This window comes from Mchenga conophoros, linkage group LG1 (assembly GCF_057382185.1).
Source record: "Mchenga conophoros isolate Kocher_MC1m ecotype Shallow Benthic linkage group LG1, M_conophoros_male_GT1.1, whole genome shotgun sequence".
In the NCBI taxonomy this organism is placed as follows: domain Eukaryota; kingdom Metazoa; phylum Chordata; class Actinopteri; order Cichliformes; family Cichlidae; genus Mchenga; species Mchenga conophoros.
The window spans coordinates 22,533,961-22,559,153 of record NC_140526.1 but is presented as its reverse complement, the minus strand read 5'-3'; the positions used below and the strand labels follow the sequence as shown (position 1 = coordinate 22,559,153).

At 39.7% G+C, this 25,193-nt stretch overlaps 1 protein-coding gene across 3 annotated transcripts in view; it reads left to right on the top strand.

Annotated features, from left to right (window-relative positions):
* The window catches only part of dagla (diacylglycerol lipase, alpha), a 42,467-nt gene that overhangs the window by 6,859 nt on the left and 10,415 nt on the right, over positions 1 to 25,193 (top strand). For 2 of the 3 annotated variants that reach the window (XM_085270128.1, XM_085270137.1), the window contains exons 2-19: positions 12,258 to 12,359; positions 12,501 to 12,712; positions 12,875 to 12,976; positions 13,064 to 13,202; positions 13,372 to 13,459; positions 14,151 to 14,285; positions 14,381 to 14,458; positions 14,889 to 14,957; positions 15,076 to 15,200; positions 15,541 to 15,691; positions 17,462 to 17,545; positions 18,919 to 18,996; positions 19,266 to 19,346; positions 19,614 to 19,756; positions 23,657 to 23,725; positions 23,811 to 23,883; positions 24,153 to 24,361; positions 24,744 to 24,870. In XM_085270128.1, coding sequence (XP_085126254.1) covers positions 12,265 to 12,359; positions 12,501 to 12,712; positions 12,875 to 12,976; positions 13,064 to 13,202; positions 13,372 to 13,459; positions 14,151 to 14,285; positions 14,381 to 14,458; positions 14,889 to 14,957; positions 15,076 to 15,200; positions 15,541 to 15,691; positions 17,462 to 17,545; positions 18,919 to 18,996; positions 19,266 to 19,346; positions 19,614 to 19,756; positions 23,657 to 23,725; positions 23,811 to 23,883; positions 24,153 to 24,361; positions 24,744 to 24,870 — 2,058 coding nt within the window. In that variant the 5' untranslated portion in view covers positions 12,258 to 12,264. The remainder of the gene's footprint in view (positions 1 to 12,257; positions 12,360 to 12,500; positions 12,713 to 12,874; positions 12,977 to 13,063; positions 13,203 to 13,371; positions 13,460 to 14,150; positions 14,286 to 14,380; positions 14,459 to 14,888; positions 14,958 to 15,075; positions 15,201 to 15,540; positions 15,692 to 17,461; positions 17,546 to 18,918; positions 18,997 to 19,265; positions 19,347 to 19,613; positions 19,757 to 23,656; positions 23,726 to 23,810; positions 23,884 to 24,152; positions 24,362 to 24,743; positions 24,871 to 25,193) is intronic. The other variant, XM_085270145.1, reaches the window with a different exon arrangement.

The window sequence follows — 25,193 nt, the reverse complement described above, 5'->3', positions numbered from 1 at the left end:
AGATTTCACCGTCATTTTTATGCATTGAAAACATGCACTGCTATAACTATGGGAAAAAAAAAAGAAAAGTCAAGCTGCATAAAAACAGCAAAAAGAATTTTTTTTTTTTTTTTTTTTACAGTGACCTTTTAAGCACACAGTGTATGATTGCAGAATATGTCAGTGTCAGTTTTCAAGTTTTTCATATTTATTAGGGGTGGGAGAAAAAATCAATACAGCATAGTTTCACAATCCATGCAAGGACACCAAATATCAATTTCTTATTAAATAAAGTAACAAAGTAGGGCTCGTTTCACCTGATAGGAAGTAATCTTTCTGCAAGCAATCACATCTGACTTGAAATCACAGCAATCACTCTCAGAGAGATTGTCAGAGGTTTGCAAACAGATGCAGACAGATTGCCAACACATGACCCCATTGAGTCACAGACTGACTGCAGACGGACTCTGTCTTATGTCAACATTTATGGCAGGTTTTGGTGGCAGTGTCGGTATGTTTGACAGTCTCATTTAGTGGCACAAAGTAACTGCAGTGAGATAAAATTATCCCATTGGTTGAAACAGTTTAACTTTGAGGATGTAATTTGCTGTTGAAAAGACATAACAAATTACAATATATCTTATTGCAGTACTCCAGATATGTTAAAAATTGCATTAATATCGTAATGTAGGGTACCTGGTGATTCCCACTTTTAATATTTATTATTGTAAAAAAGAGTGAGTGGTGTTAGAAATGTTTGGTTCAGAGCAGGGAATTGTATTCCTGATCATAATGGATTAATATTTCTCAGCTGTTTGTTTTCAGACCACTCAGTAAGTTGTGCTCTCATCCCTCTGTGTGAGGAGACGCTTGCCTGACGAACTCAATGTTCTTGAGCTTGGTTAGAGTGTTGATAGATGGGGAGGTTGCGCAGGGAGAGGGTGTGATAGAAAATAAAGGGCCTCTAACCAGCGGGCTGTGGGCCACAACTTGGCTTGATGCTGCTGCAGCAGCAGGCTCACTTTGAGGAAGAGGATATTAAAACACCTGCTGATAGTCATACCAACCAGCAACTTGCTCTCTGTAAAACAAAGAACGGGCAGCAGTGCTGAATGTTGTGGTTCCTGTATGTGCAGATTTTAGATTCAGGTGCAGTATTCGTGACTCACCCAGTGGTGTAGTGTATTGATACGTCAGCAGTGCTCTGTGTAATTATTTCAGCAGTAAGACCTGGTGAGTTGTAACGTTTCCCTTTTTGTTAGCAACAGCTCATTTATGTGTAGAGATGGGGAAATGACTGCAGTTTTTCAAAACATGTACAGGAAATGTCCAAGTCGAGAATAGGGATTTCATTAGGGCTTTGCTTGTGAATAAGATGCATCGTGCAGTTCACACAGAATCAGTTTGTGTAAAACATTTCAGAGGCAGTGCTGTGCCCGTTTAACTCGTTTGTCCCAGTCAAAGACAAAGGCATAGTGACGAAAAGGGAACCCTGTCATTGTTGCTACATCATTGTCACTGCATCGCATGGGTGTGGGCCTAGGCGCGGGGAGCACAAAAGCATTGCTCACGTGCATCGATACATTGTCGTCTCCTCTGAACGCACGCGGCTTGGATGCAGATGGAATCTGTAGCTCTGGATGAGAGTCGAGAGTTTGTGTGACTCATGCTTCATGCAGAATGCATCAATCATAGCAGAGTCAAGAACCGCAGTTCACGCTGGAGCTGTCTGCATAGTAGAGTTTCTTTTTAGGTCAGGTTTTAGACATTTAGATGCTCTTTTGATCTCAGGTTACGAACACGGCAGGGAGTGTGGCAGCTTCAGGTGCTGCAGCGAAATGCGTTTTATTGCATGAGAAGGTTTAAAGAAGGCTTGAAAATCCAAGCAAAAATGTCAGTTCATTAAGAACTATTAACATCAGCATCAACATTAGATGGGCTTGGCTTTTATCTAGGCTAGGCATCATGGTCAATATCATGTATTATGGAGCAAAAGATATGCAGATTCGATCAATATGCACAGCAATGGAGAAATTGACAATTTGGATTTGAAAATGTATAGTTTTATTTTGAGGAAAAATAAAAAGTCACGTAGTTTGTGAAGATTTGCTCTGCTTAGTGCATCAGTGTACCTTCAAAGTTTAAAAAACAAAAGCAGAAACAGAAAAATCAAACAGTGGTTATGTTTCACTGATGGCTGATGTGAAATATGCTACCCCCAGTGCTCACAATATTGAACGCTATATGTACTGTATAAAAAGTGAAATCTAATTTGTGTAAGCCTAAGTGTTATGTAATTACATTTTAGGGAAGTCAAGGATTCCACGAAACAAGGGGAAACGAGCCATGCCTGAGACAGATCTACGAACCCGCATAAAAAAAAAAAGTTAATAAAAAGTCGTTTCTATATCAGGCGTGCAACAGTTGTTTAATTTTCACCTTGGTCTGAAACATTTTCTTTGTCTCTTTTGGTTATTTTATGGTTATTAAAAATAGTACTCGAAACAATATATGGACTTTGTGCCTTTGTAAGTAAAAATGTATCAAGTAGTAACATCCAGTAAGCTACATTTAAACTCTACATCGCTGCAGCTGTAGAAGTGCTATGCCGATGACAAGTCCCGATAATGATTTTTTTCACAACATAATTTGTGCTCCAGCAACACTGTTCAGGTGTAGCTTGGCTTGAAATAATGGCTTTTGAGGACAGTGAATTCCTGATGTGTGAAAGTAGGATTAGTCAGCTTAGTCTGTCAGAAAGTGTCTTTTTTTTGCTGTGTGCTGGTTGTGAAATGATCATTATGTTACCATAAATAACAACAATTTATGGGAGAACCAGGGAGGCTTTTTTTGTTTGTTTGTTTGTTTGTTTGTTTGGGGTTTTTGTATGTAACGTCCCTCGCATGGAGTTGGTGTCCTATTTTTATTTTGGGGATGGGATTTTGCAGCCTTTCTATATCCTTTTTTTTAAATGTTTAGTTTTCAGGTTGCAAATATCCAGCTCTCTGGTTTAATCACAGATTCTAAACTAATTAAGGAGGTTAAGTTTACCAGGGGAGCACACTGAACATGCAACATGGTTTGAAATTGCTATGGAGATTGGATATTCCATTTAATGAAGATGCTTTATGAGAGTCAATGTGATTTAATCCCCTGAAGCCCAATTGCACATTACATCCTGAGCACATGAGCATAATTCCCTTGAATTTTTTTTTTTTTTAAACAATCAGTTTTCAATTTTCTGTTAGATTAATTGAAGTTGATCGAGGTCAACTTCAATTAATCTGTCGCTAACTAATTCAAATTCAAATTCAAATTTTATTTGTCACGTACACAGTCATACACAGTACGATATGTAGTGAAATGCTTGGACAACTGCTCGTGACCTAAAGAGAACAAAAAAGGAAAGGCTATGAATAAGATAGGAAATAAATATGAAAAATTAAAAAGGGTAAATTTAACTAGGAAGGAATAAAATATAAATTAAGGTTAAAAATGAAATAACTGTACAACACAAATTAGAATGAAGGGTAAATTTAACTGGGAAGAATAAGATAAAGATAAATATATAAATTAAAGTTGAAAATAAAATAACTGTACAACAAAATACACAATACACAATATAGAACTATATAAGAATGTATGAAGAAATCTAAATATAAATAAATATATACACAATAACAGCAGCTGTACAAGTATTAACCGGAAATGAAGAATATAGTGACCAGTGTTGTGCAAAAACAATGTCCAGAAAGTCCAGTGTGTGTGTAAGAACCATATGTGTGGGTCAGTACTGTGTGGTGGTGTGATTGAGAGACCGTATCGCCTGCGGGAAGAAGCTCCTCCTCAGTCTCTCTGTGTTGGTCTTCAGGGAGCGGAATCGCTTTCCTGACCTCAACAGAGAGAACAGTCTGTTGTTGGGATGGCTGAGGTCCTTCACGATCTTCCTGGCCTTGGTCCAGCACCCGCCTGCTGTAGATTGAGTGCAGGTCAGGGAGCTCGGAGCGGATGGTGCGCTCAGCTGACCGCACAACCCTCTGTAGAGCTCGTCTGTCCTGCATGGTGCTGTTCCCGAACCAGGTTAAGATGTTTCCCGCCAGGATGCTCTCTATGGTGCACGAGTAAAAGTTCCTGAGCACCTTGGAGGGCAGTTGGAAGTCTCTCAAGCGTCTGAGGTGGTAGAGACGCTGTCGGGCCTTTTTCACCACGGTGTTGATGTGACAGGACCATGACAGGTCCTGCGTGATGTGAACTCCGAGGTATTTGAAGCTGTCCACTCCTTACATATGTATTTTCCACTTTCATTGCTCAAATAGCCTGGTGTACCTGTGGAAGGAAGGAGGAATGTAATGAACATAATATCAGGATGACGTGTTTGCATTTGACTGCGGTGAAAAAATTGTCAAAGTGCATCAGCTAATGCCTATAGTTGAGGCCAAACAGCACCACTAATAGGCTAACGTCCTCTGTGTGATGGATGGGAAAGCCCTTGAGGATGCAGTTGCTTTTTGTGAGGATGTCGAGTTGAGATATGAGATTGATGGTCATAGATGTTCATGAAATTTGGCTTTCAGAGTTTTGTAGTTGGAGGTCAGCACTGATTAGTTATATGCTGAACTGATTGAAACAGTAATCAGCACGGTTTAGCTTAAGATGAGCACACTATCGTACTCTCGACTGTTTTGAAAAACCTCTTAAAATGCTTATAACCACAAACGGAAGTTCAAGTCTGGTCTTGAGCTTGTCACATTCCAGTCATTCCCTAATGGACTTAGAAAACACACTGGTGCAATCAATTGAAGTACTGACTGTCCTTAAAATGTGTCCGATCTTTTGTTGCCAAACAGAAGCCTTGAAAATGACGATACCATAGATTAAAGATGGGAACAACACAATCCAGCCTGGATGTGGTTGTGCTTATTATTACTAATGAGACTTCAGCCACAAAACAACAGTACTCACAGAAATGGACTGTTCCAGCTTCTCAGACCTGAAGATTTGCTGTTTTTCCTCAGTCTCATGTTAATGTAGATAGTAATCACTCAGGATGATTTAAAGGCACCTTGTGTGACTTATTGTGAAAAGTAATCAGCGGTGCTCCTACTCGTAAGTTTAAATCAAACAAGATCAGCATGAAAAGGAATAAGAAATTTAAAAAATGAGTACACGATTTCTAAAACACTTGAAACTTTCTGATATGCATGAACTCTCTGACTTTGACGTGCTAACAAGAATTAGATTGGACAGATACACACCACTCTCCCTAAATGCATCTATTCTGATAAGGTTAATTAAAGTTAGGAACGTGTGTGTGTGCGTGCGTGTGTGTGTGTGTGTGTGTGTGTCATCGTTTTTTAGCTTCAGTGATCTAATGCTCTTGGTGACACATAAAATAAACCTGTAGTATTTATTTAGATAATGACTCTTGAGATTAAATGTCTTTTTTTTTTTTTTTGAGTCCTGTAAAACAATAGGAGCAGTAAAGTCAACAGTGGTTACGGTCGCTAGTAGCGCCCTCATGTATGCTTTCAGCAAAAATACATAAGTACATATGTCAAATGTACAAGTTTTAAAGACTATAAAATAAAAGTAACCAAAACCTTTAAACTTCTGGACCAGTAAAGGCTAAAACATCAGTTAAAGTAATAATCAGGCAACCTGCACAATCCTGCAGCTTTTAGATGCATCCCTGCTCCAACACAGCTGAATCAAATGGTTGGATGTATGTAAAGCTTACATGCATTCATACATGCCTTTTAATACTAAATAACTCTACAGCCCTCACATGCACACTCATATCACTGCTTGGCCTGCAGCAGCTGTGTCTCATGTTTAACTGCTTCATATTTTTCCCATCATATAGTTTAATCTTCCTTTGTAAACCCTGCTGCCAGCACTTATTCATAATTGTGATTAGTCTGATGCTGGCAAAGCCTCCCCTTTCGTGTGAGCGTGGAGGGGAAATCCTGAGTTATCTTAGTGAGTTGATAACCAGCTTCGTGTGACCACTTACCCTGATTGCCAGTGTCGCGATAAATGAATCCAGATAAGGTAACAATACCTTGGGTATATTGGACTTGCTTCGTAGTAGATGATCCAGCTCCATCCATCCAGCAAGTTGGTCTTGATTTGGTAGCTGAATGAAGATAGCAGAATGTATACCAGTCGTTTGTAGAGCCTACGACTAAGCTATGCAAGTGGCCGCTGCTGTTGGTGGCATTTATGTTTGTGCTGGTGCATTACACATTAACAACCACAGCTTCGTGTCCTGGTGTTTTAAATCCGGATCTGGCCAATAGAAACAAATAAAATGTTGGAACGTTTTCCCCTCTTGGGTCCTCACTCTTTATTGTGGTCATTTAATTTTTTTCAGGGGCAAGCATATTTGTCCCTCTATTTTTTTCCACTTCTTGATACATTCTCTCACATCAGTTATGATAGTTTAAGCAATCTCCCTGAAGGAAATTGCTGACATTTGTAAATCCTTATATTGATCATATGATTAGCCTTCGTTAACTGAGGCTATGGTTGTTATTCTCTCACTGATAAATTTAAGAAATGTTGTGAAATGTAGCTGAAAATGTACAGGAGGAATCAACAGGACTGAAGAGGCCAATGCAGGCTGAATCAGCCCAGTGTTTAGTTGCATTTCCTGGGAGGTTCAACTACGCGATGTAGATTTCCCACTGAAGCATAAATCAGGTTTAAGGCAGTTTGCATACGTCGTGTTCGGATATGTAATTTAGCAAATGCTCGGATGAAGGGAGTGTTTTTTTGTTTGTTTTTTTTGTTTTTTTTGCAAAAAACGATGACATTTGAGGAAACAAAATACAACAAAGCCCCCAAACACCAGACAAAAAAAGACCTCCATATATCTGACACTTTCACATGAACAAACTTCACAGAGGAGATTTGCACTACACAAAAGCAACTGTCGCTCTCTTACTCCATTCAATTTCTAACCATGCTGTAATGGTTTTTTTTTTTTTTCCACTTTTGACGCCTCTGCTGGGAGTTTAGTCTTATCGTACCAGCAGGCCTGGAGGAGAGAGCTGATAAGTGTCCCTGTTGGTGTGGAAGATTTTTCTAGATTTCTTTTTTTTTTTTTTCTTTACTGGCCTGATTGTTTTGGCCTAAATGAGATTTTTTGGGGGGGAGTTCAGATGTTTCCTTATTTCTGTCCCCTAATTTTTGTTCTCCCTCCCTTCTTCCACTGTCCTCTTTAATGCCGCTCCAACCCAGATAGAGTTTCACAACTAGAGCTAAGATGACTCCTGGGTCAATTTACATTTTCTTGCTTCCCTTCGCTCTCTTACACAAAGCTGAGGAGCCATTTCGTAGACTGAATAGCTATAAAAGCTGGAATCTGCGGATCAGCATTTGTGTTATGACTTTTAGAATAATGTGTTGCCTTTTCTTTTTTGTGCATTGCCTCCTTTTCTGTGAATATTTACTGCATTTATCCAAAACTGTGCATTCAGGCTATTACACCATTTGCTGTGAAAGACTGAGAGTAAACTTTTTCAGCCAAACACAACAGCAGCTGATTTCACTGTGCTGTCTGTCGTCTAACGTTAAGTGTGCCAATCAGTGAAACCACCTGCTGTAATGCTTTGATTGAAACCAAAACCTTCACACATTTTACTGCTCATGGTTTGACCCCTTTGCTTTGATGCATTGTCCTCTTTGTAATCCTGTGCCAGCACAGCTCAGGCTGTGTTGCTGTGAAAACATTTTTGTGTCACTGAAACACTGAAGAAATTAGTTGTTTCTGGGCATAAATTTCACTGTAATAATTTTGCCAACTTCACAAGAAATAACTGGGGTTTTGTTTTGTTTTGTTTTTTTGGTGTGTTATTTATAAGGTTTTGAAGATGAACTTTAAATTAAAAACTTCTGAGCTCTGGCTATATCATTGAAACAGCCACAATCTGGTTATTGGTGGGGCTGGAAACACTGTTGTGAAGGGGTGGGCAGTCAGATGGCCTTACAGTGTGGCATGCAATCCACTATTGGTTAAATTCTGTGGATGATATTAATTATACTCACCAGTCACTTCATTAGAATAGAATAGAATAGCCTTTATTGTCATTGTACAGAGTACAACGAAATTGGAGTGCCACTCCCTTGGTGCAAGTTTCAATAATAAATATAAATGTAAAATATAAAAAGTACAAAAAAACAATCGTAAGTACTCAAACAATAGTATGTACAATATATACAGGATAGCAGCATTATTAGGTAACCTGAATGAGTGCAGTTGGTGTTCATTTATGACCAGAGGGTACTAGTTTCTTGAACATGACCTTGAGTTCACAGTCACCAGATCTCAGTCCAGTGGAGAATCGTTGTGATGTGGTGAAACAGGAAATTCACATCATGGATTACAGCTGAGAAATGTGCAACACCTGTGGGATGCTGTCATGTCGCCTTGGACCAAAATCTCTAAATATAATTGGAGCAAAAATAAGATGCAGCACTTCCTAAGTTGGATTTTGAACTTATAGTAGAGAGTAGTAGATCCTTGCAGTCATATGTACAACAACTCATACAGTCACATGAGAGATGAAAGTGTCATTATATGATCTTTTGTTCAAATCACCCAGCCTTAAAGCCATTACACGCTGAGCACTTTGGAAAAAAGCAACACACAATTCCTTATTTTTTGGGGATCTGAACTTGCTGTGTAACATATATACACAATGAATAGTATGTGTTTTTGCTGGAAATTAATTGTCAAATAATACACTGTGGAAAAAATGAAGTCGACATTATTTAGTGTTGAGCTGGTCCTGATGTTTCTAAACAAGACAAAGAAGACAAGATTCTGGGTTCAATCAGTTTTCATGAAAAGGCAGCAGCAGTGAGAATTTCATGGTTTGTTCCAGGATTTGAAACTGTATCACGATCGCTTTTGCACATACAGTCCTGATGCAAAGTTGAAGACCACTTGAAAAATGGCAAAAAAAATCATATTTTGCATTGTTGGAGCTTAACAAGTTTCCAAGTAAAGCTTCAACATGCAACAAGAACAACAAGAAGCAATGGGAGTACTAGGTTTGGTTGGCAACTACGTTGCTCAACCACAACTGTAAGCAGTAAAAACCTTTACACACCAGCCATGTAAAAGATCTGCCTCCTCAGATATGGTCCCAACTCTGCCAATAAAGCCCCTTTTCCATTAGTACCTACTTGGTACAAGGTTCCAAGTAGATCTTCAATATGGAACAAGAAGAAGCTGGAGTGAGACAAAACATTTTTTTGAGCATGCAATTTAGTGAAAAGACGCTTAAACTGAAACAGGCTGTTTTACAGCAGATCAAAAGTTTAGATCTACATGACTTCAAAAAGCTAAATCTCTGCAAAAATGTGGATTCATTATCATTATGGGTATATTATTATGAAAGATCAAGTAAATTATGGAACATGAGATTTGCATTCACTTTTGTTAGTACTCATCATTTGTAAACTGGAATTGTCTACATTAGTAGGTTTTGGGTTTTTTGGGGTTTTTTTTTTCAGTTTTTGTTTGTTTGTTTGTTTGTTTTTGCAGTTGCATTTAATCCCAGTTGATGATCTGATAAAGGAACGTTACAACATTGTAGGAGTGCGTGGGCCAGTATTTTTACGTTTGTTCCAAACAATAAGGAAAACCTTTGATCTATATTCAGACAATGCAAATCAGTGCAGGTGTTTAAGCTCAAAGGGTACTTATCCACGGACCAAATGGGAGATCTCATTACTGAATAAAGGTGTAGAAAAGTCTGAGATGAGGGCCTATTATGCTTTTCCTTATTGGAATATGGAGCTGGAAATTGATGTAAAAGACTAATTTAGTTTGAAGTAGATTTAACATGAACACAGGGCAGAACTTTTATCTCTCTATTGTTAAACTATTAGACTGTGAATAGCCTAAATTTTATTCTGAGTTAAAGGTCCGTCCGACTTAAAAGAGGAGAAGGGGGCATGGGAATCCATTCTGACAACAGTGTTTCTTGTGTTACTGCTTGTGCAGTAAGAGAATAGTGAAGGTTTTGTTTAACAAAAAAAAGACCTCCAGATCTGCACAGAGAAAATGCCAGTGTTTTGTGTAATACTACACATCCCTGCTGAGAGCTATGTAGGTGGTTGCACAAATGGCTCAATGAATGGCTTTTTTTCTTCTTCTTTGATTTCTTCCTTCACAGGTAATTAGGTGGATTCTTTTTGAAGTAAAAATCACAAACAAACTGTATGTTGTATGCAAAAGAATTGTTTATATTTCAAGCTTATTTCACAACTTGAGCTTAGCTGGATGGCTCATTTTCATTGTGACGCGCTGAACTACAGTAGGAAGTCATTATAACACTCGTAGTATTTTGATATGAAAGAGTGGGTTCTCTCCGAGTGCTCTCACTTCCTCCCACCATCCCAAAACAGGGATGGGGTTGGGCTAAATGGCGGTTCTCTTTATTAGCCTTGTGGCTGATTGGCGACCTCTCCAAGGTGTACCCTGCCTTTGGCCCTGCCATCACTGCTGGGATAGGCTCCAGCATCCCGGCGGTCCTGAATTGGATAAGAGGGGGAAAATGCATGGGAGTAAACTATTTTGCCGATTACTGAAGAGGCTACTTGTCTTCAAGTCTTTGACATTTAATTTGACAGTTACCCTTCTATAATACCACTTAAGATTATTAGTGCTGATGGGGTTTTTTTTTCCTTCTTCTTTTAAAATCCTTATTCATTTTAGTGCAAGACAGCAACAACTTTTGATAATCTCTGTTAAAAGGAAGTCCTTTCAGAAAATAATGTCTGTGAGTCGATCATCATTATTAGGTCAAGAAGCTTTTAGGTGCATACTTCTTTGTTGTTTACAGTAAAAAGGCCGTATTTGAGAGGACACTGTGAAATGTGATTATTTGCACCAAGTCAGTGTTCAGCAGAGAGGGAGCTTTTCTTTTAATGTTCTTAAACGTGGCACTACATGATCAAGCAAAAAACATTTGTGAGCATTTTCTCCAGTTAACTTTAACTGGAGTGAAGCAGAAGTCATGTGCAAAGCTACAACCACACATAAAAAGTCAGGAAACAGAGGTGTGAAAAAACTTGGAAAATATTAACAAAGGAACGCCAAATGAAGAATTTTGTTGCACCACCAATTTGTTGTGCCTGTACTCGGTCCAATCTGACTGGTTGCCACTAGAACAAACTTTATTGCATTAGTACACATGCATGCTTTCTGTGATTCATTTAAGTTGTCAACCCATTGTGTTCATTTATGATCCAACTGTACTTTTTGCTGCAGTTGTTATTCTTGGCAAACACGATCTCTTTGCACATTCCTACGTTAACCTTTAAGCAGGATATAATGCAATTTTCTCTGCTATTTTTTGGTGTCGTGATTCAATAAGACTTTATCAGCTATTGTTACTGTGCTTTTTTTAAAGGTGATCTTGGGAGGTGCTGCCAGTTTCTTAATAACTCAAACAAATGTTCTGAAACGATACTAAAAGGCAGAGGAGGGCTGGAACGGGACCAATAAGAAAACTTAAAACTATATTTCACTTATTACAAGTTACTAAGTCACTCACTACACTGATAGATGTACTACAGTTAATGGTTTTGTCATAATGGATGGCATATTCTCTTTGACTGAAAGCTGCGTCGCCCTCTACCTCCCTCCACTGCTTTTATAGTTCATTTCAGTTTAGCCCAAAGCAGCTTGAGTAATCTTGCAGTGCTTGTGCAACAAAGGAGGACCCCGAATAACATAAAAGATATTCTTTCACAGGGCTACAACCAGAATGGTGACATCATATGTTCCAGCTGGTTTTCTTCCTTTTTATACATCAAGTCTTACACGTACACTGCACCCTCCCTCACCCACTCGATCTCCTCGTCTCTACCTTCCATTATCTGTCACTCTTCCCCCTTGGTGAAAAGTCTGTTGTGTTATTATCTCCACAGCCCTTCTTCACTTTTAGCATGCAGTGCATTTAAGAAACCGGGGAAGGGGGGGTTGGGGGGGGCGGGATTCAGGACAAAGAAACTTCCCTGTGTGGCTGCTGATGCTGAGCTTGGCATGATCTGAATGCTGTTTAGTTCAGAGATGCATGTGTTGTGTTCATTGTTGGTTTAGAGTTTTCATTGTGGCTCTGCTTTTTTGAAGATAAAGACAGAAATTTCCTGTATACTGTGCACCGTGCAAGGTGATGCTGACTGAATTAGACGTAGTGAATTAAAAATGAAGCAGAGTTCCTTTCCCTGATGTTTCCTCTCTCCCTTTGGTTTTCCTGCAGGGCAGTGATGCCTGGAATGGTGATGTTTCGGCGGCGCTGGTCAGTTGGCAGTGATGACCTGGTGCTGCCCGCCCTCTTCCTGTTTTTGTTACACTGCATATGGTGAGTCAGTGTTTCTTCAGTAGAAATGACATTATTATTTATTTATTTATTTATTTTTTGGGTCTTAACTTTTCAGTGTTTGGTTTGTAGATGTCTGAAGAAAAGCGTCTGTGTGATTGCTTCCTTACTCCGGTCTTTTAGGTTGGTGGTTCTGTCTGTAGTTGTGTTCGGCCTTCCATATGGCTCAGACAAGTCCTGTTCGGAAACCCTGGTGGACCATGGCCGAGGGTACCTGGGCATCCTGGTCAGCTGCCTTATATGTGAGAGCGCCATCATGTGGTTGAGCATGAGGGGCAGCATTTTGTACACACAGCCCAGGGAAGCTGTACAGTATGTCCTTTACATACGGCTAGGTAAGACATGCTGAGATGTAAAGTTTTTGGGGCTTTTTTTTGCATCCTGACGCTATGTATGATTGAAAGTGGTGCGTTACTTTTTTGTTTAGTTTGTATAGTTTTTACATTTACTAATTGATCATGAGTGTCCTCACACACTCTCCCTCTTTTTCTCTCCAGCTATTCTGTTGGTTGAGCTCGTATATGCTGTCGTGGGCATTGCCTGGCTTGTCCAGTATTACAAACCGTGCTCTGATGTCACTGCCAAAAACTTGGCTTTGGGTGAGTGAAACGTGGATATAAAGGAGAATGAGAAAGGTTTAAGTAAAAAGGGGTTTTGTTTGAATAATGTTTTAATATTCTCTGCAGGAATTGTTGTATGCAACTGGCTGGTAATTTTCAGCGTTTGCATTACCCTCATGTGTACTTTTGATCCCACGGGTCGGACTTTTGTCAAGCTGAAGGCAACCCGTCGGCGTCAGCGCAACCTCACTACTTACACGCTCAGGTATCAACAGGCTGCTGGGGTCAAAACGCTAATCTCTTTGTTATATTTGTTAGATTTTACCTATCAGATTTCACCTCCTCCCCCCTTTTTTTTTTTTCTTTCTTTTTTTTTTTCGAACTCTAGTTCAATTGTGAGAGAACTTTTTTTTTTTTCCCCCCCCCTTGATTAGACACAGGCTAGAGGAAGGCCAAGCCAGCAGCTGGAGCAGGAGGCTAAAGGTTTTCATGTGCTGCACAAGAGCCCAAGATACACAATCGGTGAGTCGCAAAACAAAACACACTTACCGGTAACATTTTTTCCTTGAATTTGAAAATATAAAGGAATAAAACCACTGCTGGTGTATAATGTTCAGTAAGACGGTCATTAGAATAAGCCCTGACTGGATTAATCTTGACTGTGGCATACAGCTGCTCTGCTCAGCTGCTTACCAGTGACATTAAGCTTTTAATGTGAAATAAAAATGTGAAATAAATTAATTCCAGATAACAAGCTGCCATCAAAAAGCTAATCTCATGTACAGTGAAGAGATTTGTTTGTATTTCTGATTACAATCCTGGCACATCTTAAGTCATGAAATAAAATTAAAAAAATTGTGAACACATTTAAAGATACAGTTCATTGGTGAGTAGGTAGCTCCAGTGGATAGGTGGCCATGTGACTGATAATAAAAACCTGGTTATGATCATGTATATTGGTATTCATCAGTTGGTATAAGGTATTAGTATTAATCCAAAACCTCACCAGTGATCTGAATCTGTGTTTACCTGATTATGACATCAGAGACATTAATTTTTGGTCTCTACGCCTTTCTGGTCATTACTGGCAATAGTGTGTAGTCTGAACTAAGCAATAAACACTTAAGATAACATGCTCACAACATGCATCCTTTGCTGGCTTTTGTAGTTCATTTTCCTACCAGCATTCTCTGATCTATGCTTCTTCCTTCAGGATGCGTATTCAGAGGTGGCCAGCCTTTTTGCAGAGTTCTTCAGAGACCTGGACATTGTGCCTAGTGACATTATTGCTGGTCTGGTACTGCTCCGCCAGAGACAGAGGTCTAAGAGATCATCTATCCTGGACCAGGTATTACTGTCTATTTTAATATGCAAAAATATGTTGTTTAAAATGTTTCTAAATACTCTGATCTTAATAATGTCTTTGTTGGTTTTCTTCCAAAGGCCAACAATGACATTTTAGCCTTCTTATCAGGAATGCCTGTCACTCGTAACACTAGATACCTGGACCTCAAGAACTCGGTGAGTTTCTTCTGTGTGACGCACTTTCAAAAAGTCGACTTCTGTTTTTAAATCCCATTCCAAACCACATGGACTCTTATGAAAGTTAGAATTGATAAAAATCATTGCAGAAATGTGACATGCATTTCTTGTTCTTTAAAGCTCTCCTGAGTCATATTTACCTTTGAAAGATGTTTTGACAATGCAAAGTTATTGCACATGTTGCACAAAGAGAGGGCAATTATAATAAAGGTTTTTCTCAAGGTGTTTCAGTTCAAATGACAATGGAAGAAATTGTGACAAATTAAGATGTAGTCTCAGCATCCCTTAGATATTGGCTACATAAATCACAGCTTTGTTTATATTTCAGTGTACATGGTGGGGGGCACAGTGGTTTTGCATCATGTTCAACGATTAGAACTCTTGATGTGACAGAATTTTTTTTCTGCAGCGTGAACTGTATACGTGTCTCACTGTTAGTGTGTCTGCTCGCAAACATACCACACCAACAGCAAACACAGTATGTGCTCAACTGAAATAATATTTGAAGATCTCAATGATGTCTCAAGTTGCTCTGATGCAAGCGTGTGTGTGTGTGTGTTTGTGTTTGTCCATCTGTCTGCCTTTTCCTCTCTCAGGCTGAGATGAACATGTACAAGGATGTGTGCTATTATATGCTCTTTGCCCTGGCTGCTTATGGTTGGCCCATGTACCTGATGAGGAAGCCTGCCTGTGGGCTGTGCCGCCTCGCCAGCTCCTGCCCGTAAGCACTCAAACATACACCCGCACAGTTTTGATCTATTTGGTTTCTGTGTCTCTTGAGCCTTTCCAGTGCGGATCAAATTTCACATGCGTCAACACTTGCCAAGTGGTAATCCACTGAGACAATACCACTCTACTTAGACCCACTCACTGGCACAAGCAATGTAGAATTAATCACATACTCATATCCAGATTGCCTGCATTGGGATACTAATCTTACCAACGTACTGTATTTCTCTCGTGTCTCTTTCACCTATTTTTTTTTTTTTTTTTTTAAACATTGATTTGTTCTTCCTTTGGTTGACATCCTGTTTTCTTCTCATCTTCCTTTTTTTGGACAGCTGTACATCTGTGTCTGGATCTCGGCTGTCTCAGTCCGTGACAGTGGAAGAGGACAATTGTTGCGGCTGTAATGTCCTGGCCATACGCAGGCACTTCCTGGATAATGACCTCAAGCAGGTCCACATTGTCTACACTTCCTGCCACGATGCTGTAGGTGACCAAGTAAATAATTAAAGGTGCAATCAGAGTCTTAGAGCTCACAATGCCCTAAAGGACTGATATAGACAATCAAATAGTAGGAGCTTTCCGCTTATCAACATATATGTTGCAAAAACTGAGAGATCTGTCAACATCCTCTGCAGTAACTCAAGTGTGTTTTCAGGAGATGATGAACAATGTAAAGCCTATCACTGATTCTGCTCAAGACTGTCATGCACAGAATCTTAACGTGCAGCTGTAAAGGGGAAGTGTGCCATTAATGTGCTCTGTACAGCATTTGTGCTCGGTACAGCATTTCTGCTCACAGCATAAAAAACAACACCCACCCTACATCATAATTTACTTCATGTACTTGTCACACTTTGCTTCAGTTCATTATGTGGATGGAGAACATGCATTTTAGCTGTTAATGTAGTGACAGCAGAGCAACAACTGCGTTCCTTCCTGACAAGGAAAGTAACGCTGACGGTTTGTTTAAACCCTGTGTCGTGTAACATGTTGGTGGCTTTTCTGCTTCAGATGTAGATTTGTTTTGCAAAACTGTTTTATGTAATAAGGCAGTTGAGGTGGTGCATAAACACTTCTGGATGGACTCTAAGGCCTTAATTTCACAGCCACAAATGTAGTTCTGTGTCCATCTGTCCATCCATTCATTTTCTTCGATGCTTATCTAAATGAAGGTTTCAGGGGCTGAAAGCCTTTCCCAGCTATCATAGGATGAGAGGCAGGGTACACCCTCGGAGGGAGGCCAATCTGTCGCGGGGCCACTCCTGCCCACAACCACACCTGCAGTCAGTTTAGCATAGTCAGTTAAGCTAATGCCATGCATGGACTGTAGGAGGAAGTAAGAGTACCTAACTCCACACAGAAAGGCGTCAGAGTGGATTAAAACTTAGGACCTTACTGTGAAGTGCCACCCACTGTGCCACCATGCTGCCCTAATTCCAAATAATTAAAAAAAATAGATTTGCAATAAGTTTGCAAGTCAAACACACAACATAAAGTATTTTGCTTTCTTACAGCTGGTGGGGTATTATCGTCATCCTGCTGGGCGGGCGATGTTGACACCCAAGTTTGTGCATGCAATAACTCGAGAACAAAACAACATAGGAGTTTCAAATTGATACCATAGGTGTATCCACAAAAAATCTCTGGCGAGTTCAAATCTTAGGCACCTCGACCTCAAGGTCAAAGGTCAGGTTTTCTGAAAATCTTGTGAATGCAATAACCTGAGAAGCAGGATTTTGAAATTCATACCACTGGTGCATCCACTCGGAGGCTGAGGGGTGCCACTGGCTGCTGCCAGTATTTTCTTACAGTAGGTCCACTTTGGCTCTTAGTGGAATTAATTACACTCCAGTTACGCATTGGTCCCCAATACTCTGCTTTAAACACATGTCTTGCAAAACAGTTTAGGAAAAAGTAGTTGTTCGATTAGTTTCCTAATGACAGTGAAAATTAATTTTCATCATAATTATGTTTGTTTAAATTCCAGCAGCTCTCAAACTAGCAGTTGAGCTATAACACATCGATGATTTGTAATGCAGAGCGCAGCCAGCCTGCGCTGACTTTCCATCTATAAATTTCTTTTATGAGCATGCACTGTGCCAAGTAGAAAGGTTTGATGACAATGACTGTGCTGTGGTTGCTGGGCTCCAAGTGAAACAGTGATGCACAACTCTTAGCCCTCCACTCACGATCCTCTCACGTTCTAACCAGTTTTCACTGTGCGCTCTGCTTCAATCTGCATCTTTCATACAGGTTTACGAGACTCCATTTTTTGTGGCAGTGGATCACGAAAAAAAGAAAGTTGTCATCAGTATCAGAGGAACTCTTTCTCCAAAGGTGACTTTCTTTCTTAAATTTCTGTGATTATTTAAATCTTCCTCTAAGGCTCTCAAAATATTGTCCGACCCCATTCTCTTCAGTTCCTCACAACAACACCACCTCCAAAGCAGGTGAAGTTCTCATGGCTTAGTGTTCTCAAACTCCTACACCTTTTCACACATAGAGCAGAAACAGGACTGTCCACCTTCAGAGATAAATGTCCTATCCGCTTTTTTTTTTCATAAGCATTTGTGAAAATTCCTGAGCAGTGTTAAAACTGAACTGAACCATCAGCTGAGAGATTAATCATGGTTTTATAATAAAAGCAAATTGGCTTTTAAGAGGCAGCTCACTACTCATCCCATTGAGCTTTGCTCCCAGCTAGCCAAAAACATCCAGTTTATCAGTGTAACAAACAAGAACGCATGCAGAGTGGAACATTTACAAGAACGCCACAAAAATTAAAGAAGCATTTGCAGTATTTAGGAACATGCAGAATCCCGAATGATTACTGCAGCATTATTTTCATACACTGTTATAAAAGATGGATGTCGCTACTGTGATGCCACTCATTAATTTTTGAAGCCTGGAGATAAGGGTGCCCAATCCATCTTTACGTTTTGAAACCAGATGTAGTCAGAGAGAGGCAGGTCTGACTGTGAAACCACACCTGCACTTGCTAACAATGAGCTCATTGGCTAATGTACAGCGTACAGTCCTCCTGTCTGAAACCTATTTAAAAAAGGACCAAAAAGGAGTGACCGAGTCCATAAAATAAGCAGACAGTTGTTTCCAGAGGTCAAGTTGGAAAGCTGGTTTCCTATTGACTTGTAAAGAATTGCAAGTCTTTTTTATTTCTTTATTTCTTTTTTGCAACTGTAGGCGTTGCCCCCTAGTGGCTTCTAAATACAACGCAGGTTTAAGGCACCTTTGCTTTATTTTCATACCTGGTGTTTTTGCCGATCCTGTAGACTATCTATATACCGTACTGATTAGTTTGAGCTTTTGCAACAGCAGAAGTGGCACATCAGGACTGTCTGCGTGTTTGAGAAATGGTTCTGTGGTTCAACTCATCATTTTTGTTTTTGTTGTTAATGGAAGTGATGAAACATTATCGCAATCGTGACTTCTTAAATATAAAGTTGAAGTGATTCAGACACTTTAATCATGTAATCTCTGTGAGCTTAGTCTTACTGCTCTCGGTGTATCCACGTACAGTTATATAACAAATAGTCACGTTTTCAGAGGGGACTATAATGACTTTTTTTATTCCTGTACATAGTTTGGCATCTTTTATTATTAAGGTGATCTTTTTTTATGATCCCCGCCTCCGCTTGTGGTATTCTGCTTTGTGCTGTTGTCACATTTTGAATTTGCCTTTTGCGGATCAGGACGCCCTGACTGATCTGACGGGGGACTCTGAACGTTTGCCTGTCGAGGAACAGCAAGGCACCTGGCTTGGCCACAAGGTCAGAAATTAAACGACTCGCCTATGATACATCATCTCAGCGTTACAGTCTCCTGAGATTTTCTCTTTTAACTTTCCTGTGTTCTCCATGGTGCACTTTCAACAAGCAAAGTACATCCTATACTCCAAAGGTCATTTACGTTGTTAATAATAGAATAATTACTTTGGGTGTTTTAATGAGGGAGCAATGGCACAGACTTCCTGTGCATATTTCTTTCTCGCTCATCATCTTCCATCCACTGAATCCCCCCTCTCTCTCTTTCCTCCCAGGGAATGGTTTACTCAGCAGAATACATTAAGAAGAAACTGGAGCAGGAAATGATCTTGTCTCAAGCTTTTGGACGAGACTTGGTACATGACTCAGTATACTGTGTGAAGTATGGCAGGCTGAATGATGATCCTTTTTTATAAGAATTTGTACAGTGTATTTTTATTGGCGTCACTGTAGTACTTTAGTCAAGGCCACACTGGCTGCGTAACATTACCGTAATATTGGCTGTAGTGTATACAACAATTTATTTGGCAAACAGCAACAGAGGCAATTTCTTTAAGTGATTGTCTTCGCTGTGGTAACAAGTGTGCTCTTGTGAATGTAATGACTCTCGCTGTCTCACACAGAACAAGGGCACCATGCATTATGGGCTGGTGATAGTTGGGCATTCTCTCGGTGCAGGCACTGCTGCTATTCTCTCCTTCCTGCTGAGACCTCAGTACCCGACACTTCACTGCTACTCTTACTCTCCACCCGGTGGCCTTCTTAGGTGAGTCAATCTGGATCCCAATCCCAGAGTATCAGTACTACGGTGTGAATGCATTACAAAGGAAGTTACTTAAAGTGTGTTTTTGTTTTGTTTTTTTGTCACTGGTAATGTTCACAAGTCTGTCACATGTTTAGTTTCACTCCCGCTTGCTTGTTTACTTGGGGGCTCATTTATAAAAGGGATCTTGAGTATGGCAGAAAACCATGGATACATAATTTTCAGCCAGCTATATATACTCCACCCAAGAATACATGTCGGCTGGCATCAATCTCCTCTACCATTGCTGCGATCTCGTCTTCCAAGCAGTTTGCGTCTCTCATTCGGTCAGTTTCTGACTGAAAACTCATCTGTGCTGGCACTGTGCAGAGGAATGAAAAAACTTTTACTTAATACTTAATATGAAGTTTTTCCATCGCATCAGGGTTTTTTTTTTCCCCCCCTCCCTGTGCTTCCAGTGGCCATTGGGGTTGACTGCTCGTGCAAATGCTACTGGCCTGCATACAGCAATGCCAGTGACTCTGTTTCTTTCTTTTTTTTACTGACAGAAATCCTTGTTTTTTTTTCCAGTTGTTTCAGACATTTTGATACAAGTTGGTCAATTATTTTAAGTATATAAAATAAGAAATTATTTTATTTCTGTGCCGTTTCCCTTTGGCTTAAATCTCTTTGCAGGGAGGGGTTTGTGCTTTGTTTTTGTTTTTTTTATTTGGGTTTTTTTTCCCCTATCACATGTGTGAGTTAAAAAATTGGATGCTCAGGATGTGTGACAGAAACACTTTCTCTTTAATGCTTACAATCTATTTTTATAAACCAATAACAAGCAGGTCATAAGGAATTACTTTAAATTCAGGCATAAATCCAAGAAGATTTTTATCAAGTAGGTCTTTTTCATGTTGTTCTGGGTCGTCTTTCGCAATACATACCAATGCTATTACTCACTTTATTTCTCAACAGAGCTGAGAAATTTCTTGTGATTTTAACAATACCAGTATGAGCAAAGTGGTCCAGTTTGTTTTTTTTGTTTGTTTTCCCGGTTTCCTTTTTTTAAAAAAACCTTATTTAATTGTAGAGGCAAACAAACAGTGAAGAGAGAGGAGGTGAATTGGAAGTAGAAGCCCAAACTCTTTCACTCTCAAGAAACTAGTTCAGGGGTGAGCTAGATGAAAGAGGAAATATAAACCAATATTTTGAGGCTAAACCAAGAGACATTTATTTTGGGGGGTTGCTTTTTAGGACAGGAAAGCAGTGAGAAATTACTGGGGAAATATGTGCAGTAAATGGCCTTCAGGCAGGTTTGAGGATTTGCTTTCTGGGCTTGAGGAATTGTGGTTTTAAATCCTACTTTAGTTGCCACTGATTGGTCAGAGTGTCTTCCTGAAACAGATCAGAGGAAGCAGGTATCCTGATTGACATTCTGGTAGATGAAACGCAGCTTTGATGGATGCAGCTACAGATTTCTACTAAATTTAGTGTAATCCTTTCACAGTTTTCACAGTTACTGAATTATTTGAAAATGATGATAGACCCGGCGTATGTAGCAGATCTGCAGAGATGGACATTGCTATAAACATTTTCTTTTTTTTACCCATCCCCTCAGGAAGTCTCGTTCCTCAGTCTGAGAAGAAATATATTCTCCTTTAAGTGTAGGTGCAAGGTGGTGCATTTTACTGTGGACAAGTACCCCAAAGCTGTGGTTTGTACTTTCAGATCATCTTTTTTTGTAACGATGTAGCCTATTTTTGGTCCAGTGGTTCAGAGTTGACTTTTATTTTGACTGTGCACAGTTAACACTGCATACCACCATGCAGCTGGATAACTGTTTGCTATGCAAATTGTACTGGAAGGAAGCTTGTACCAAGAGGAAATTAAATGCTGCAGTGCACCTTTTAGTATTCTGTTAAAATCATCATGCATGGCAGTTCTTAAACTGCTGTCACAAGATTTCACAGAAGAGGGGTGGCTAAAGAAAAGCATGAGTAGATGTAGTATAAGCCCCACTAAAGCACTGTTTGTTGCCCACATGTATGCAGATGAGGGGAAAAAAAAGATTAAGCCCCTTTTTAAAGTTATAGTTTGTGTCCAAATTTTCCCAATGGCTTTTTGCCCCTCATGGGATATTGTCGTCACCCCACTCGGTGGACGGGGGGTTTGGCAGCTCACCGTATCAGTGTTTCTAAGTATCAAGAACCAGAATGAGAAGTTTCATCAAGAAATTCACTAAGAATCACACAGTTTAGAGAAAGAAGCAAGAGCCGTGCAACCCAAACACCACTGTTTCCACCGTGAAACATGGTGGTGAGAGTGTTATGCTGTGGGGATGTTTCCGTGCCTCTGAAACTGGGAATCTCGTTGAGGTGGAAGAAATCACAATGAAATAAGGATATGTGAAGATTTTAAAGGAGACCTGAAGCAGGCAGAAGCAAAACTGGGTCTGGGTCATCGCTTCATCTTCCAACACCACGACGACCCAAAACATACGCCGCTCCTGGTGAACAAATACCTCCTGAAAATTAGGGTCCATGTCAGAAGACAATCAAAGGAGCTTTAGAGATTCGCCAAAGAAGAATAGGCTGGGAATGTGAGACTTGTTGAAAACTACAATAAACGACTGCAGTAATTTTGACCATTGTAATGTTTGTTTTTTGTGAAATAATTTTGTTTCCATGTGCAAAGTACAGTAATGTGAGCATGCATAGGAAAACAAGGATGGTTGGAAAAGCTGTGTTTAAAAAAGCTCCTGGGAAATGCTCTTTTTTCCTCATCTATATAAGTTAATAATATGATAAACGTGTATTGTTTCTACAAATAATACAGTAAACTTTATCTGGATGGTATCTCTAGTTGATCTTGCAGGATTTATATGAACAGAGAACATCCTTTTTAGCTGAATGATCTGGTTATTCTTGCAATGAACTCTTGCATCAAAACTTAATTTTCTTAGTATTAATTACATCACTGAATGCTAAATGAATGCCTCTAATTAGCTATTGCATTCCCCCAATGTGGCATAAACATAGGCTTTCCAGCACATATGGTGTATGCCACATAATGAGTGCACACTCCACAGTGGCACAGCTGCACTTTCAATTCATCAGACTTGCAACCATTTTCCAGTCATTAAACCTTAAACTCAAAAGGGGTTTTGTATTAAAACTTTACATTGCGCTGTTCAGTCACATGCTATAGGCTATCACATCACTATTTAAGAGTAACTGCCGACATTGTCAAAGCTTTGAGTTGCTGTTTTTGTTTTTTCATGGATTCAGCTCATTCATAGTAAACCCTTTGTGCATTTCCAAAAGTAGGCCTCCTTCATCATCTTCTTTTCGGTAACCTGTTCACATGCAAATCAATTGTAGAAGTGCAGTTCATGTTAAATCCACGGGTTTACATATTAAGGGAGAGATGGGCAAACAGGAAGGGCGCTTCTTCTGAAGACGTGTAGTTCTTGTTTACCAGCTGCATCACCAGTAGACTTTTTAACCTCCAGAGTGTTCCTGTTTTTCTCTCAGTCTTCATGACGTCATGTGCTCCTGGGGACATGAACTGCAGTGTAAGCACCACAAAGGTGGCTTTGAGGACTTTGGCAGGTGACATCACTCTCAAGGGAGTGTGTGTATCGTCAGAATTCTGTAAAGGCAGAAAGACGATGCAGGTCTGAGAACACACTGGTGTTGCAGCTGGTGTGAACCCATCACGAGATGGTCTCTAATTTTCTTAAAATCTTCTCCCCATGATTTGCAGTATTCTATCAACCAGGGCATTTTTATTATGGTAAAACAGAGTGCATCCTGTAAATATGTAGCGTGCAGACTATGTGCCATTATTTTCCCTCTGTGTATCCAGTACTCCGTAATTTAACTACTTCTTTTTTTTTTTTTTGTCCTTTTATGCACCCAGTGAGGATGCCATGGAGTACTCCAAAGAGTTTGTGTCATCTGTAGTTTTGGGAAAAGACCTGGTGCCAAGGTATCCTCTTTTACTACATCAGTATACTCATGTTACTTTCACCCTTCTGCAGTATTACCCACAGTAGCCTTCTGCTCTGTCATAGGCTTGGCCTGTCACAACTAGAGGGTTTCCGACGCCACCTTCTGGAAGTTTTACAAAAGAGTAACAAGCCAAAGGTGACTTAACTTCTTGATGTTATAGAAGATTACAGACTTGTAGAGCATTTGCTGTATGAAATCATCTGGAACATAAAACAAATGATTGTTTCACAAAAAGCATGCACTAATGAGAGAAGGCTGATCGTTGCTGTTTTTTAATCTATTAAATTCAGCATTATAAAACCTGTAGAATTTCTCATTTTTTATTCCTGAAAGTTTTGTCATGAAGGAATGCATACAAATATAGAAATGCATACTTAAAAAAATAAAATAAAAAATTCTTACAGTGGAGGATCATTGCGGGAGGCACTAAATGCATCCCAAAATCAGAGCTTCCACTAGAGGATGATGATCCTCAGTCTCAGCCTGCAGCACCTCCAAGCAGTCGCTTGTGGCTACACCCCAGTGACCTCAGCATTGCCTTGTCAGCCTCCACACCCCTCTACCCACCTGGCAGGATCATCCACGTGGTACACAACCATCCTCCAGAGATATGGTAAGAAAACTGGTTTGAAAGCTGCTGCAATTAAATGCAAACATGCGTTTTCTTTTTCTGTATTACCGTGTCTAAAGGTAAAACAGAAAGTTCATCCTTATATATTTTTCTTCATACTGCAGTACTTTTTAAGGCACTTGGTGTTTAAAGGTGCTATGACAACAAACTGACTTGCCTTGTTCGTCTTGGAGTCCTTTTGCTTTTTAATCTTTTACCCCAACATATGAGTTTTTTGACTTGATACAAAAATATTCCACTTAGTGGTGTTATACAGTGCCCCCCATGTTTTGTATTGTGAGGAAAATATATTAAGTCAACCTGTGTGTTTACTATTTCTCATTATGACTGATAGATTTTCTCTCTTTCTCCCTCTCCCTTTTAGCTGTGGTCAGGAAGAGCCAACCTATTCAGCATTGTGGGGGGACAACAAAGCTTTCAATGAGGTCATCATATCACCTGCCATGCTTAATGAGCACATGCCCCACATGGTGATGGAGGGTCTCAACAAGGTCTGTTTTTTAAATCTGCATGCATGCATTATTTCGAGAGGGGGTGTATTTGAAATTGTGCAAAAACGGCTTTTTAATTTTGTTCTTGATTTCCAACACTGGGTAACGGATTACACGGGTGATGCTTACGTGGGGATTGGCTCTAACAATGAAAGAAAATAAACAAAAGAGATGTGGGTCTTAATAAAGGGTGGAATACTTATTACAGGTTGTTTTATTAAAAATAGAGGCCAGTAGCAATTTTATGTTTTACTTTTAGTTTATCATTTTATTCTGGAGACGAGGGCAATCTTAATTAAAAATTCACTCAAAGCATTTTAGTA